The following is a 13,815-nucleotide window of genomic DNA, read 5'->3' as shown; positions in this document are numbered from 1 at the left end:
CAATTGTGCTTATACTTTTCTGGAATGAAAGCAGTTTAACATAACCACCTTCTCAGTGGTTCAGTCCAGATGACTCCTTCTGAATAAAAGCCTTATTTTTAGGCAAGTTTTCACTAACCTATACAAATTACACTCATTGGGAAAGTTTGTTCATATTAGAAAATAAAGTAGGCTGAATTATTCAATGCAGCGTGCTTCTAAGAGTAATGAATGTGTGCTAGCAAAAACTTAAAAAGAGAAAAGAGAGAAGATATTAATTATTTCCTCCCTAAGAAGCAGTCATATAGCTTTCCACACAAGACAGCACTTTTCTCTCTCACACTTCCCTTCTGAACTAGTATTCTCCAACCTATTTTAAAGAACAAATAAACAAACACATTTATGGCACGCATCCCTGGACAGTTAGTCCCTTGTAGCTTTGCTACCAGATCCAGACAGCCTTTTCCTGTTCAGACCTTTTTACTGAGAACTTCACGTGATCCACGGAAGCCAAGAAGATTCTAGTCATGCTTGACTTTTCTCCCTGGACCATTGACTCATCATTGCTCATGTACTTTCTGGTCAGCCTCTTTCCCAACCTCACCCCTTCTAGTTTTGAAAATCATCATAAAATCAATATGGCCAGTGCTACTTGAAAAGATGTATCACCCCTATGACTGTCTCTCTCTCCCCTCTTTCTTTTTCTTTCTTTCCTCCCTTCCTCTCTCTTTCCTTCCTCCTTCCTTCCCTACATCATTCCTTCCTTCATTTCTTCCCTTTTCCTTCCTCCCTTCCTTCCTTCCTTCCTTCCTCCTTCCTTCCTTCCTTCCTTCCTTCCTTCCTTCCTTCCTTCCTTCCTTCCTTCCTTCCTTCCTTCCTTCCTTCCTTCCTTCCTTCCTTCCCTCCTCCCTCCTCCTTCCTTCCTTCCTTCCTTCCTTCCTTCCTTCCTTCCTTCCTTCCTTCCTTCCTTCCTTCCTTCCTTCCTTTCTTCCTTCCTTCCTTCCTTCCTTCCTCTCTTTTCTTCTTTCTTTCTTTCTTTCTTTCTTTCTTTCTTTCTTTCTTTCTTTCTTTCTTTCTTTCTTTCTTTCTTTCTTTCTTTCTTTCTTTTCTTTCTTTCTTTCTTTCTTTCTTTCTTTCTTTCTTTCTTTCTTTCTTTCTTCCTTTCTTTCTTCCTTCTTTCTTTCCTTTCTTTCTTTCTTCCTTTCTTCTTCTTCCTTCCTTCCTTTCTTCCTTTCCTTTCTTTCTTTCTTTCTTTCTTTCTTTCTTTCTTTCTTTCTTTCTTTCTTTCTTTCTTTCTTTCTTTCTTTCTTTCTTTCTTTCTTTCTTTCTTTCTTTCTTTCTTTCTTTCTTTCTTTCTTTTCTTTCTTTCTTTCTTTCTTTCTCTCTTAATTTCTCTCTTTCTTTCTTAATTTCTTCTAATTTCTCTTCTCTCTTCTCTTCTTCTCTCTCCTCTCTCTTCTCTCTCTCTCTCTCTTCTCTCTCTTCTCTCTCTCTCTCTCTCTCCTCTCTCTCTCTCTCTCTCTCCTCTCTCTCTCTCTCTCTCTCTCTCTCTCTCTCTCTCTCTCTCTCTCTCTCTCTCTCTCTCTCTCTCTCTCTCTCTCTCTCTCTCTCTCTCTCTCTCTCTCTCTCTCTCTCTCTCTCTCTCTCTCTCTCTCTCTCTCTCTCTCTCTCTCTCTCTCTCTCTCTCTCTCTCTCTCTCTCTCTCTCTCTCTCTCTCTCTTCTCTCTCTCTCTCTTTCTCCAGATTTGAAGCTAGGACTTTTCATCTCCAGGTTTGGTTCTCTATCCACTGTGTCCACCTCAATGCCCCACTATCCAGTTGTTACTTATTTTATAAATGAGGAAAGGGAGCCTAAAGAGGCAAAGTGATTGTCCAAGGTGGTCATGACAAGATATGAATCCATGGCCTCTAATTTACAAGCCAGTGCTCTTTCCACCATGGTACATTTTTCTGTATCTATTCCTTTTCTTGTCCAGTATTTGTGTCATTCTTTTTTTTTAAGAAAAGTATTATACACCACATCCCTCTTCAATTAAATTAAATTTGATCTCTTGTTATTGTTTGATGGAGGGGTGCAGAAATTCTAATATTATTACATCCAGAAATCAATCATTCTTCATAGCTTTGAGTCCTCTGTTAATGTTATACTTTTTATTCCAGAGCCTCTTAAGCTGGGGCCCTTGAACTTATTTTAAAAATATTTTGGTAACTATTTTAATGTAACTGGTTTCCTTTGTAGTTTTATATATTTAATTTGTGGATTTAAAAACATTATTCTGAGAAATTCATATATTGTGGTTGTTGTTCAGTTGTTTCATTTGTGCCCAACTCTTTGTGACCCTATATGAGGTTTGGTGTTTTTTTTGTTTGTTTGTTTGTTTGTTTTGGGCAAAAGAGACTGGAGTGGTTTGCTATTTCCTTCTCCAGCTCATTTTACAGATGAAGAAACTGAGGTCAAAGGGCTAAGTGACTTGCCCAGGATCATACAGCTAAGAAGTGTTGGAGGCTGGATTTGAATTCAAGGTTTCCTGATTCCTGGCCAGGAGTATCACCTAGCTGCCTGATGAATCCATATGTTTTGCCAAAATTGCCAAAGGGAGGTTCATGATAGAAAGGTTAAGAACAAGACATTCATAGCATAAACCAATAAACCAGACCCCCCGCCCCCCCCCCCCCCCCCCCCACCCCCCACCCCCCCCCCCCCCCACCCCCCCAACCAAACTTACATTTTAAACCACTTACCTCTCAATCAATAAAAAAGTTCATGAATTTCGTACTAGATATACAAAGGCAGAAATGGTTCTTCCAGCCTTCAAGGAATTTCTAATGAAGGGAAACTACCAAGATAAATGCAAGATAATTTGAGAAAGCAGAAAGCACTGAATGATGGGAGGGCGAGGGAAGGAAGGCTTCCTGGAAATCTGCTCCCTCCTCTGGTCTAAGTCTTTGAGGAGGAAAAAGGCTTCTGAAAGGCTGAAGTGGGAGGAAGGTCCTTTCAGTATTCAGTCAGCTTTAAGAATGCAAAGAGGGAGAGAGATAAAATATTAAGCATGGTCATACTAACCTCCTTGGCATCCTTTAAATTCCAGCTTTTACTGGAAGCTTTCCCCCACTTCTCTTAATTCTAGAGCCTTCCCTCTCTTACTTACTTCCTATACCTAGTTTGTTTGTACGTGTTTGTTTGCCTGATATTTCCCCCGTTAGACTGGAAGTTTCTGGAAGGGAGGGATTTGGCTTTTTTGCCTCTTTTTGAATCTCTAGCACCTTCAACAGTGCCTGGCACATATTAGGTATTTAATAAGTGTTCACTGATATATATATATATATTTATATGTATATATATATATATATATAAAGGAAAAATAAAGGTAACAATAGTTAGGATTGATTCTAAGACAAAGGCAAGGGCTTTAAAAGAAAAGAAAAGAAAACAAAATTATCTTTCCTTTTTTTAATCAGTGAAAGTAAGTAGTTCATCTCTTCCCAGCTGTATTATTGAAAAATAAAAACAGGAAAGATCCTGATCCAAGTAACATTCCCGAAGCATTAAAGGAATTGAAATATTTCAACTGGGAGCACTCTTGCTTGGTGAAATTCAACTTTGCTTAACTAAAGATAAATTCAGTGTTGTCTAACTGGGTATCTAAGTATATGCTACGCTTGTCCATTGACAGCAGGTGCTGCTTGGAAATTGTAAAGTGACTTAAGTCACTAAGGAAGAAAAATTACTTGCGGATCTAAGCAAATACACAGTAGCCCAGTGTAGGGTTGGTTTCCTGTGTGATGATTCTGCAAACTTGCTTTTACAAGGAGATTGAATGACCTTTGCTATGGTTAGAAACACTAGGGGGAAAAAAATCACATTTCTTAGAATACTGGTAACAGGATACTGGCCACTCAGCAGATGATATATCTGCCTTGTGTGATTAATTGCATTTGAGCTGATCAAATATTTCCTTATGACATAATCTTCATTTACTGAAGACACGAGAGAGTGAGAGAGTAATATGGGGATGGTAAATAATCTCCTGCCTCTGTTGTTGAGAGGACATACTCCAAAATTGTCTTGGTATTCTTATCATAAAGAATCCTGAGGATGAGAAGTTATATGGTAGAGGGAGGGAGGGGAAAGGATACTATTTTGGAAATCAGAACACGTGGGTTTTCCTCTGGATTTCAGTGCTGTGTGACTCTGGGGAAGGCAATGGACTTGTAGGACTTCATTCTTTGTCAGGATAGCAATACTTGTTCTATTGTAGTGCTGGAGTACTATGGAGTTCTATGTACTCCAGGGTTTTTGGAGAGCAGCACTTAGTAAGCCTTCAAGTGCATGTCTTCACAGGCAAGTTATTTCATCTCTGAGTCCCAAGTTTTCTTATCTATAATAGCATTAGTACTGGAACTATCCATCTCATAGGTTTATTGTGAGATCACAGTTCATGTGAAGATAACTAAGGAGTTTTAGTAGACTGCAAACTAATAGTGAATCAACCTGGTAATGTAGTAGTCAAAAAAAGGGAGTCTCTTGCCAATTGATGTATTAAGAAATATATAAAATCAAGATAAACTGACTAAGAGACCCTCAGAATATTTGCTCATATTTGAAATATGGCTACATATTTATGAAATTCTATTACCCTTTACTTTGTTTCCCATTTAAAAAAATACAGTTGTAGCCACTATGTTTGTTATTAGATTTGTTTCTCTAGAGAGAAGTATACACTGAACTGTCCAGGGAGAGGGAGAAAGTTGTTCTACTGTACTCAGCTATGGTCAGGCCAGATTTGAAATGTGGTGTTCATTGTGGACATCATATTTGAGAAAACCTACTGAATGGTTTCACAGGTCCCAAGAAAGGTGACCAGGACACTGCAGGCCCTTGAAATATGTCATAATTATACATCATTTGAGGGAACTAGAGATTTTAAGTCTGGAGAAATGAAGAATGGGGAGAAACGATAGCAGTCTTCAGGTTTTTGAAGTATTGTTGTTCAGAAAAGGGATTGCCTTCTGTTTATAACTTGTAATCATTGATACTTATCTTCCTTTCAAGTTACAGGGAGGCAGATATCAGATATCAGCTCCTTCATTAGGAAGGAGCAACTTCCTAATAATGGCTGCTGTCCAAAAATGGAATGTGTCCATTTGTGACCCATTCAAGGTTTTCTTGGCAAAGGTACTGGAGTGGTTTGCCATCTCCTTCAACTCATTTTACAGAGGAGGAAACTGAGACCAACAAGGTAAAATGATTTACCCAGGGTCACCTAGCTGGTGTCTGACACCAGATTTGAGCTCAGGAAGAGGAGTCTTCTTGACTTTAGTCCTGATACCATCTAACTACCCCTATGAACTGTCTTAAGTAGTACTGAGTTCCACCTCCTTCATCCCCACCCACTTCCCATTTTTAAAGGACTAGTTTGTAGGGTTTCCTTTTGCTGAGATCCATACTGTGAGTAAGGACTGATCTCTAGTCCTTGACCATGTAGGTCCCTTCCAGCTCTTCCATTCTGTGAAATTCCACTAAAAATCAGGACAACCTTTTTCTTCTTATTGTAGGTAGCATCTCTCCTTTCACAGGCTAGACTAGATGTTTCTTAGACTATATTGCAACCATCCTTAAGACTTAATCAATATAGAGGTGGGGGCAGCTAGGTAGAATAGTGGTTAGAGAGACAGGTGTGGTGTTGGGATGATCTGGGTTCTAATTTAACCCTTGATACACCTAACTGTGTGATTTAACCCTGATTGCCTACACCCTTGCTGATCTTCTGTCTTAGAATTGATACTGAGATAGAAAGTAAGGGTTAAAAAAAAAAAGACAATCAAAACAGATGAAAAAGGTGAAGGTCTGTACTACAGCTTTCTGGTTGAATAAGTACAAAAGCCAGGACAGGAGGAGTCAGGGACTCCATGTGGAACCTTAACACACCCTTCCAACTAGCATATCACCATTGACAGGTTCAGACAAGTATAGACAAGAATCTGTACACAATTGAATCCTTATATCCTTGCTGAATGTCCTTAAATTTTTAAAAAAATTTTAATTAAAAAAAATTTCATTTGAATATCCTTTTAATCAAACACTATGTATTGTTTGCTATTTAGCAGTCCCTACTGACCAGGGGGCATAGAGAGAAAGAAAAGCAAGAGTACAAAGCCAGTTCCTGCCCTCAAGGAGCCTATACTCCAATGGGGAAGAGGAGATGCATACAAGATATATACGGAGTAGAATGAAGATATATGCAGAGTAGATAGAGAGAGGAGGGCTTGGGTGGGAGGGCAGCCTGTCCCACAGAAGGGGCAATTGGAGCCAAACCAGGGAAGCCTGGATAATGAGGCACAGGTGAGAAGACATTAAGTGGAGATAGCTTGTTCTAAGGCATGGGAATGGGAAATCAGTACTCTGTTTAAGGAATAGCAAATAGGTCAGTATCACTAGCTCATAAATACCATGAGGGGTGGGGGGTGAGGGAAACTGAAAAGGGGGGGCAGGCTGTGAAGAGCCATAAATGGCAAATAAAGAACTTGCTATTTGATCCCGGGGTAATAGGGATCCGCTGAAGTTTAGGGGGGGAGGGTATCTGAGTGGTCTCTGAGTGGCTCATTTTGTTTCTATTTTGAACCTCCACCACCTGAGTCAGCCCTGGTGAAGAACGCCCCCTTGCCTCCCTGTTCTCCCAGAGGAATTCTGTTTTCCGCGCTGCCTCGCTGCTTTTGCCTTTCATCATTTTGGGTGTTTGTAAGTTTTACAATTCAGCTAGGATTGCTCTGAGGCTGACCCAGGTAGACGCGGAATGGGCTTGCGTGTCTTTTCTTTGCTGATGACCGTGTGTTGTTGCTAAGCCTATGAGGGCTCTCTCTGTGAAGTGCATGTTAATATTTAGATCAAACAGTGATCGGAATACATTAATGCCCAGTGGGTAAACGTGTCATTTGAAAGCAGCTGCTGAGCCCTCTTCCTGCTGCTCCAATTAACACATAGAGCACACGCTTGTCGGCAAGTGGGCTGTGTGTATGGATGAAACCACTTGGCTGCTTATTCAGAGTAGATTGGGGAGCACCGAGAGTTCATCAACTTGGCTGTTTTTAGAGCCAGGGACAAGGAAGGGGGTTTCTTCGGGATGTGCTTCTGGCTCGCATTTGTCCGGGAAGGGGCGATGAGTAAGCAGGAGAGAGCCAGATCCACCTGGAGATATGGTTCAGTCCATTGACAAGGATGCTGTGCTCGCCCCTCCCTCCTCCCCTACCCCTCCCCTCTCCCCCTACCTTCAAATGATGGAGACTTTGGCTAGTGAAATTATGTAGTGTCGGGATTCCTCTTGCCATCAGCTCGGATCTCCTGAACTTTCTCCTTTTGTTTTTTTGAATGCTTCCTGAAGTTCAAAGCTTGCCTTTCCTTCTAGGTTTCCAGAATTCGCCTCTCTCTCTCTCTCTCTCTTCCTCTTTCTATTTTTTTTTTAATTAAAAAAAACAAAACACTCCTGTTTATGAAGTGACATGAGCAAAAATACCAGGGGGAAACTGCGTGCCTCATTATTGTAGCAGAAATTATTGCTGGCTTTTTCTTCTTCTTTTTGATGGCACCGGAGAGACTGGTCAAAGGACACTGCTTTCCAGCTGATGTTTTTTGGGAGGTCGGGTTGGGGGGCTCCACTCATGCCTAGAGCTCTCCGTGAAGCCTGGCTGTTGTTTAATCCAAGGCAAACTAGGCTGGTTGTGAAAAGTGGAGGCAATGGACCGCTTCCTAGGTTTTGTGAAGCAGATCAGACGATCCAGAAGAAGAAAGGGGAAAAAGTACAGACCAGAAGAGGATTACCACGAGGGCTATGAGGATGTCTATTACTATGCTTCTGAACATTTTCGAAGTAAGCTTTCCTTCCCCTCCCATTCTTTCTGCTCCCATAACAATAAGTGGTGCCTGTAGCTTTGATCTTTATCTGTAAGTGCCAGAGGGTTCCCACTCTTATCAGTAAGCCTCCCGTCAGTGGTTAAGTGTTTCTTCTCTTGCTATTTGCTAACAGCACAGAGCCATAAAATATTCTAGATCTCTCTAACCAGCGGGCTCATATTTGAAGTGCAATTGTTAATTGTGTTACAATGGTAATAAACCAACTAAATGAACTTTGTTGACTTTCAGGACTTTTTTTTTTTGGCGGTTGTTGTTAGCTGCATTCCGTTTTAGAAAGGAAAAGACTAGTTCTGAAGAAATCCTTGGTTATTTACCAGTTGGGGCTGATGATCTAATATGAGGGATCCTGACTTCGAGACAGTTTTTGGTGATTAATTGAATGTGTTTCTTGTAGTATGGGAAGTTAGTCGTTCCAGGCTTTCTGTGATGCATGTTCATAATTTCTGCTTTTTAAATTTTCATTTAAGTAATCCCTTATTGCTACCAGAGTAGCTGTAGAGTAAAATAATACGCCTGCATTAGGAGGCTTGCAAATTAGCCCTTAAGTAGTAGAGAACTTGCATTTTTCCTTGTGCTTGTCAATGCTTTGAATTCATGCTGCAGCTTTGACTTATTCCAGTGGATTGAAAATGCCCAGAAACGCCTAAGGGTTCAGTTGGAGGGAAGCTGCTTGTAATGGTAGCCTCTGTGTGAAGATACTGACACTCATCCATACTGCATCGAAATTATTTTTAAACTAAAATTTTCCTTTTTCATCATTTCGAATATGATGCTTTTCAAAGTTCCATTTCAGCTTTCCCTCTGTCTGAGTAATGATGTCAAACTATAAATGTCTCATTTACAACTGCTCTGTGTTGAATAATAAATAATTTAGAGCCCTATTTCTGTTGTACTGGAAACTGTGAAAACTAGTTTTAGATGCCTAAGACTCTGCTGTGATTTAGGGAAAAAGAAATCACATGGTAGTAGTAATAAGAAGGGCATGAATGCTTTTTCTGGTGCTTGGTGTCAGTTTACAAAGACTTGTCTTTTACAGACCACTTTATTTTTTAATGGACTTAGTGTCTGCTGAATACTGTTTTTAAAAAATATTTTATATGGAATTATGATCAGAGAACATTCTCATCTCTTAAAAGATTTTACATGACCAATTTTAATTGAGTACATATATATTTTGTATAGGTGTATGTAAGGATGCCCATGTATTATATTCACTTTATCATAACAAGCTTTGAAAGGAGATTGAGGGAAAGAAAAGAAGGAGATTGGGGTGAAAAGCTTACAAGTATTATGATAAAATAGAGGGATTTCAGAGGATATCTTAGTAACTGTTATAAGGATACTATCAATAAATATAAGTCAAATTCAGACCTTGGCAAGTCAATATTTTTTTTTTGTTTTTTTTGCAAATCAAGTGGACTGTTTATTGCTTACCTTCATTCAACACAGAAGGTGTCAGACTAGACCATTAGACACTTTGGGAAGGGAATGCTGAAAACAACAGTTATGAAAAAAGTTGAAGCTCTTTGAAGTCTTCCAATGGAGATGTGCTGCTCAAATAGATGAAACCAGGGAAGAGAAAAACAAAGGCACAAGATGTTATTTAAAAAACACAATGATAAGATAATAGTTTGAGCTTGCTAGAAATTGGTCAAGGTCATCCATCCTAAGTAAACAGCCTCCTGAGTTAAGAAAAGCCATATATGTAAAGATCAGTCCTATTCCACTATTTATCAGCATAGTAGATCTTTAGAATTAAATAGCCATCTACTGTGTAATGTATTTAGTTCAGCAGAGTTAGATGAATATCTCACCTACATCTTGAAATAGCTACTTAATAAACAAAATGTGACACAGGAGACTTAAGCTCTTGGGATTTGACCATTCATCATCGATCTCCTAATAGCTTTGAGTGTTTTATGGAGCTGTGTCATACCACCTAATGGCTTTTTAGTGGAGCTTTTGTCTTTTGTTTCAGGACACAACAGTGTGCCACTCTTGGACCTGGGTTAGATGTGTCTTCTCCTAAAATTGTTTTGCAGAAAAAATGTCAGGAAAAAAGATAAATAGTGGTTTTAAGATCCCAAATTTCTTCATATTTCTCCAGGATGTCTTCCCTAATACTTCTGTGGAGAGGTATTTTCACTTTACTCATGAAATTTAATTCCATCAAGCTTTCTCATGCTTCTATATTTCAAAGGCTTGCCATGATGCATTTCAAATTCAAAGCCCTTTATTAATGTATAAAATCCTACAAAGTATAGGTACTCTTTTATTGTTGGTATTCAGTCATACACAATTCTTTATGACCCCATTTGGAGTTTTCTTGGTGAGAGTAGAGTCGTCTACCATGTTCTTCTCCAGCTCATTTTACAGACGAGGAAACAGAGGCAAATGGAATTAGGCCACTTGCCAAGGATCACCCAGCTAGTAAGAATGTGAGGCCAGCTTTAACATCAGGAAGATGAGTCTTCCTGACTCCAGGCCTGGTACTCAATCCACTGGGCCCCCTAGCTGCCCTAAAGGTACTCTACTCTAGAGCTAATGTGGAATTTTCCTTTGATTTCTCACTAGAACTGACATCAGATAATGAAAGTAGCAACGTCTTTAACTAGTTATGATGTCTCAACTAGAAAGTGTGTTATTAATCAACTTCCTTTACCTGAAATTAAAGGGAACTGGACTATGATTTTATAGCTCTAGAAGAACTCTCTAAAGTTCTAGATTGCCAACTTTTCTGAGTCTCTGAAAGGATTCATTGTGTTGGGATGTGCCTGGTAAAGGTTTCCCACAGATAATACATTTTTAAGAAGTTTCTAGGGAATTGCTAGCTGCCTGGCAACTTGCCCATCAGTTGATACTAATTAAAATTTTTATTCTAAAAAAAATTTTTGGCCATTTTTGAAAACCAAAAAGTTTCAAGAATTTCAGCAAGCCCATATATGATTTTCCAGAAATCCAGGAAAATAAAAGCTTTTAAGTATTTCTTTTAATCTAAATAGTCACACGATTTGCTTGCTATTATGTTAAAAAAAAACCCAACTTCTATTGGTTAAGATTCATAAATTGTCTTAAAATCTAATTTTATTTTGTTTTTCATTTCACATCAACTTGTAATGGCACTTTGGTTTAAAAAAGCCTGAGGATTTCATAGTTATGACATTTGTGATATAAAAGAAAAATATTTATGATTCTGTTTCTTTTTTGTATTGCAGTAACAGCTGTGCTAAATTTATATTGCCACTTGCATTATTAAAGACATGCCATGAACCACTGCAAATCAGAATTTATAATGGACAAGCTGAAACTTATCTGTTAGCATAGTAGCTCTACTGACATCCATGATAACAGAAATTTTGACCTACAAAGTCAGAATGGACATTATTAAGTGATTTTATAAAATCAGATAAAGAGGGCTGGCTTAGGAGTCAGGAAGAACTGAGTTTATCTTCTGCTTCTGATGTATTTTTAGCTGTATGGTCAAGGGTGAGCAATTTACCTATTCCAGCCTTAGTTTCCTTATATGTAAAAATGGAGATAGGGCAGCTAGGAAGTGCAGCTGGACCTGAAGTCAGAAACTCATCTATACTGAGTTCAAATCTGGCCACAGACACTTACTAGCCATGTGACCCTGGAAAAGACACTTAAGTCTGTTGGCCTCAGTTTCCTCATCTGTAAAATAAGTTGGGAAACAAAATGGCAAACCATTCCATTTATCTTTTCTAAGAAAAGCCCAAATGAGCTCAGTAAGAGTCAAGAAAGGACTGAAAGACTGAACAACAACAAAAATGCAGATCATAGCATCTGCTATTCAGGACTGTAAGCATGAAATGTATGTGAAGCATTTTGCAATTATTAACCTCTTAGACTTCCTTCATCCCCCAAGCAACTCACCAAGAATTTGTTTTAGTCCTGCTTCAATAGAAACCCTATGCTGATGAAATCCCAGGTCTTGAGTCACAAGGAATATCATCTGACCAATGAAGTTATATTGTACTTTGTAGTTTACACAGTGCTTTTTACCACAACAGCATGTGATAAATAATGCAAGTGAGAGACAGCTAGGTGGCTCAGTGGATAGAGAGCTAGGTTTAGAGATGGAAGATCTTGGGTTCAAATGTGGCCTTAGATGCTTCTTAGCTGTGTGACCCTGGGCAAGTCACTTAACCCTAGTTGCCTAGTCCTTCCTGTTCTTCTGCCTTGGAACCAATAACTAGAATCAAAGGGTTTTTGTTTTATTAAAAAATGCAGGTGGAACATTAATATTCTCATTTGGAGATAGAGCTCAGAGAGAAGGTCCCATAGATGGTAAGTCACAGAGTCTGGACTTAAAGTCCTTTTCTTTTTCTCCTGGGGATAGTTAGCTACAGAAATACTTGAACTAAAGATCTATTTACCTCCTTTTATTGGAGACAAATGAGCCACAAACACTTAAGGCTTCAGCATCTTTTGCACATTTCCGACAATTGTATAGGACACCATTAAAGTAGGGGATGGTCTTGCGCTTGGTAATGACCCTCGTCCATTTCCATGGCAATTTCTCTAACCTGCATGTTAGAAGAATTCCTTTGAAACATAAACATTAACCAATGAGCATTTATTAGAGTAAATGCCTGTGTTTCAAAGGAATTCTATATAATAAAAATAAAATATAAAATAAAAATATATAATAAAAAATAATAAAAATTCTAATAAAAAGACTGAAAAGAATCAGCATATCATCAAGGAAGCATCCTTTCTCTTGGGGAAACAACATATATACACAACTAAGCAAATCTAAAATATATTCCTGGTTAATTCAATTTCAGGGAATCAAGGCTGGGAGTGGGAGAGGGTGCGTTAGATTCAGAAGAGGCTAAATGGAAGAAGGAGCAAATGAACTCAACCCTGAAGGAATCTTGGGCATCTAGGAGACAGAAGTGAAGAGAGGGTTCATTCCAGGCTTAAGAAACAAACTGTCCAAAAACAGACAAATGGGAGATGGTTGGTAGTCTAGAAGGACCACTGACTTGTATTTTTCTTCTTGGAAAAAATAGAACCCGAAATTGGGATTAATGTTTTCTTTTAATTTTAATTTAATTCCCAAGTGAGGACACTCCTTTACTAATTGAGATATTTATTCTTTGCAACTGTTCCCGAGAATAGAGGTATCAAAGACCTGACTTTCTGGCCATATGCAGGCCAAAGTGCCCCAAATGTAGCCCAAAATAGATGAAAATAGAGTTGGAAAATAGTTAACAAAATTTTGAAAGAACTTATAAGTCAGTTTGTGTCCTTGTTCAGTTGTTTTGGTCATGTTTGATTCTTCGTGACTCCATTTGAGGTCTTCTTGGCAGAGATTCTGGAATAGTTGATGATTTTCTTTTCCAGCTCATTTGGCAGATGAAGAAGCAGAGGCCAACAGGGTTAAGTGACTTGCCCAGGGTCACTCATCTAGGAAGTATCTAAGGTTGGCTTTGACTTCAGGAAGAGTTCACCTGACACTGTATCCACTGTACCACCTAGACAGATTAGTGGCCCCCATTTCTTTTTCTTTTTTAATTGGTTAATTAAGAAATTTTTCTGATGGTTACAAGATTCATGTTCTTTTTCCCCCCTCCTCCCAACCTCCTCCCATAGCCAACATGAAAGTCCACTGGTTTTCACATGTGTCATTGATCAAGACCTATTTCCATATTATTGATAATTGCACCAGAGTGATCATTTAGAGGCTACATCCCCAATCATATCCCCCTCGACCCATGTAATCAAGCAGTTGTTTTTCTTCTGTGTTTCTACTCCCACAGTTCTTTCTCTGAATGTGGAGAGTGTTCTTTCTCCTAAGTTCCTCTGGATTGTCCTGGGTTATTGCATTGCTATGAGTAGAGAAGTCCATTACATTTGATTGTACCACAATGTATCACTCTTTGTATATATAAGATTCTCCT

General features: G+C 38.9%; 1 protein-coding gene across 6 annotated transcripts in view; it reads left to right on the top strand.

Annotated features, from left to right (window-relative positions):
* The window catches only part of GRIP1 (glutamate receptor interacting protein 1), an 808,853-nt gene that overhangs the window by 273,846 nt on the left and 521,192 nt on the right, over window positions 1-13,815 (top strand). For 2 of the 6 annotated variants that reach the window (XM_056798430.1, XM_056798415.1), the window contains exon 1: window positions 6,571-7,844. The exons of 2 other annotated variants lie outside the window; for them this stretch is intronic. In XM_056798430.1, coding sequence (XP_056654408.1) covers window positions 7,712-7,844 — 133 coding nt within the window. In that variant the 5' untranslated portion in view covers window positions 6,571-7,711. Of the gene's footprint in view, window positions 1-6,567; window positions 7,845-13,815 lie in introns of those variants that run through there. 2 more of the 6 variants (XM_056798428.1, XM_056798422.1) reach the window with 2 other exon arrangements.

This window comes from Monodelphis domestica, chromosome 5 (genome assembly GCF_027887165.1).
Source record: "Monodelphis domestica isolate mMonDom1 chromosome 5, mMonDom1.pri, whole genome shotgun sequence".
Taxonomy (NCBI): Eukaryota; Metazoa; Chordata; class Mammalia; order Didelphimorphia; family Didelphidae; genus Monodelphis; species Monodelphis domestica.
The sequence above is the reverse complement of the archived record's forward strand: the minus strand, read 5'-3'. Positions and strand labels throughout refer to the sequence as shown.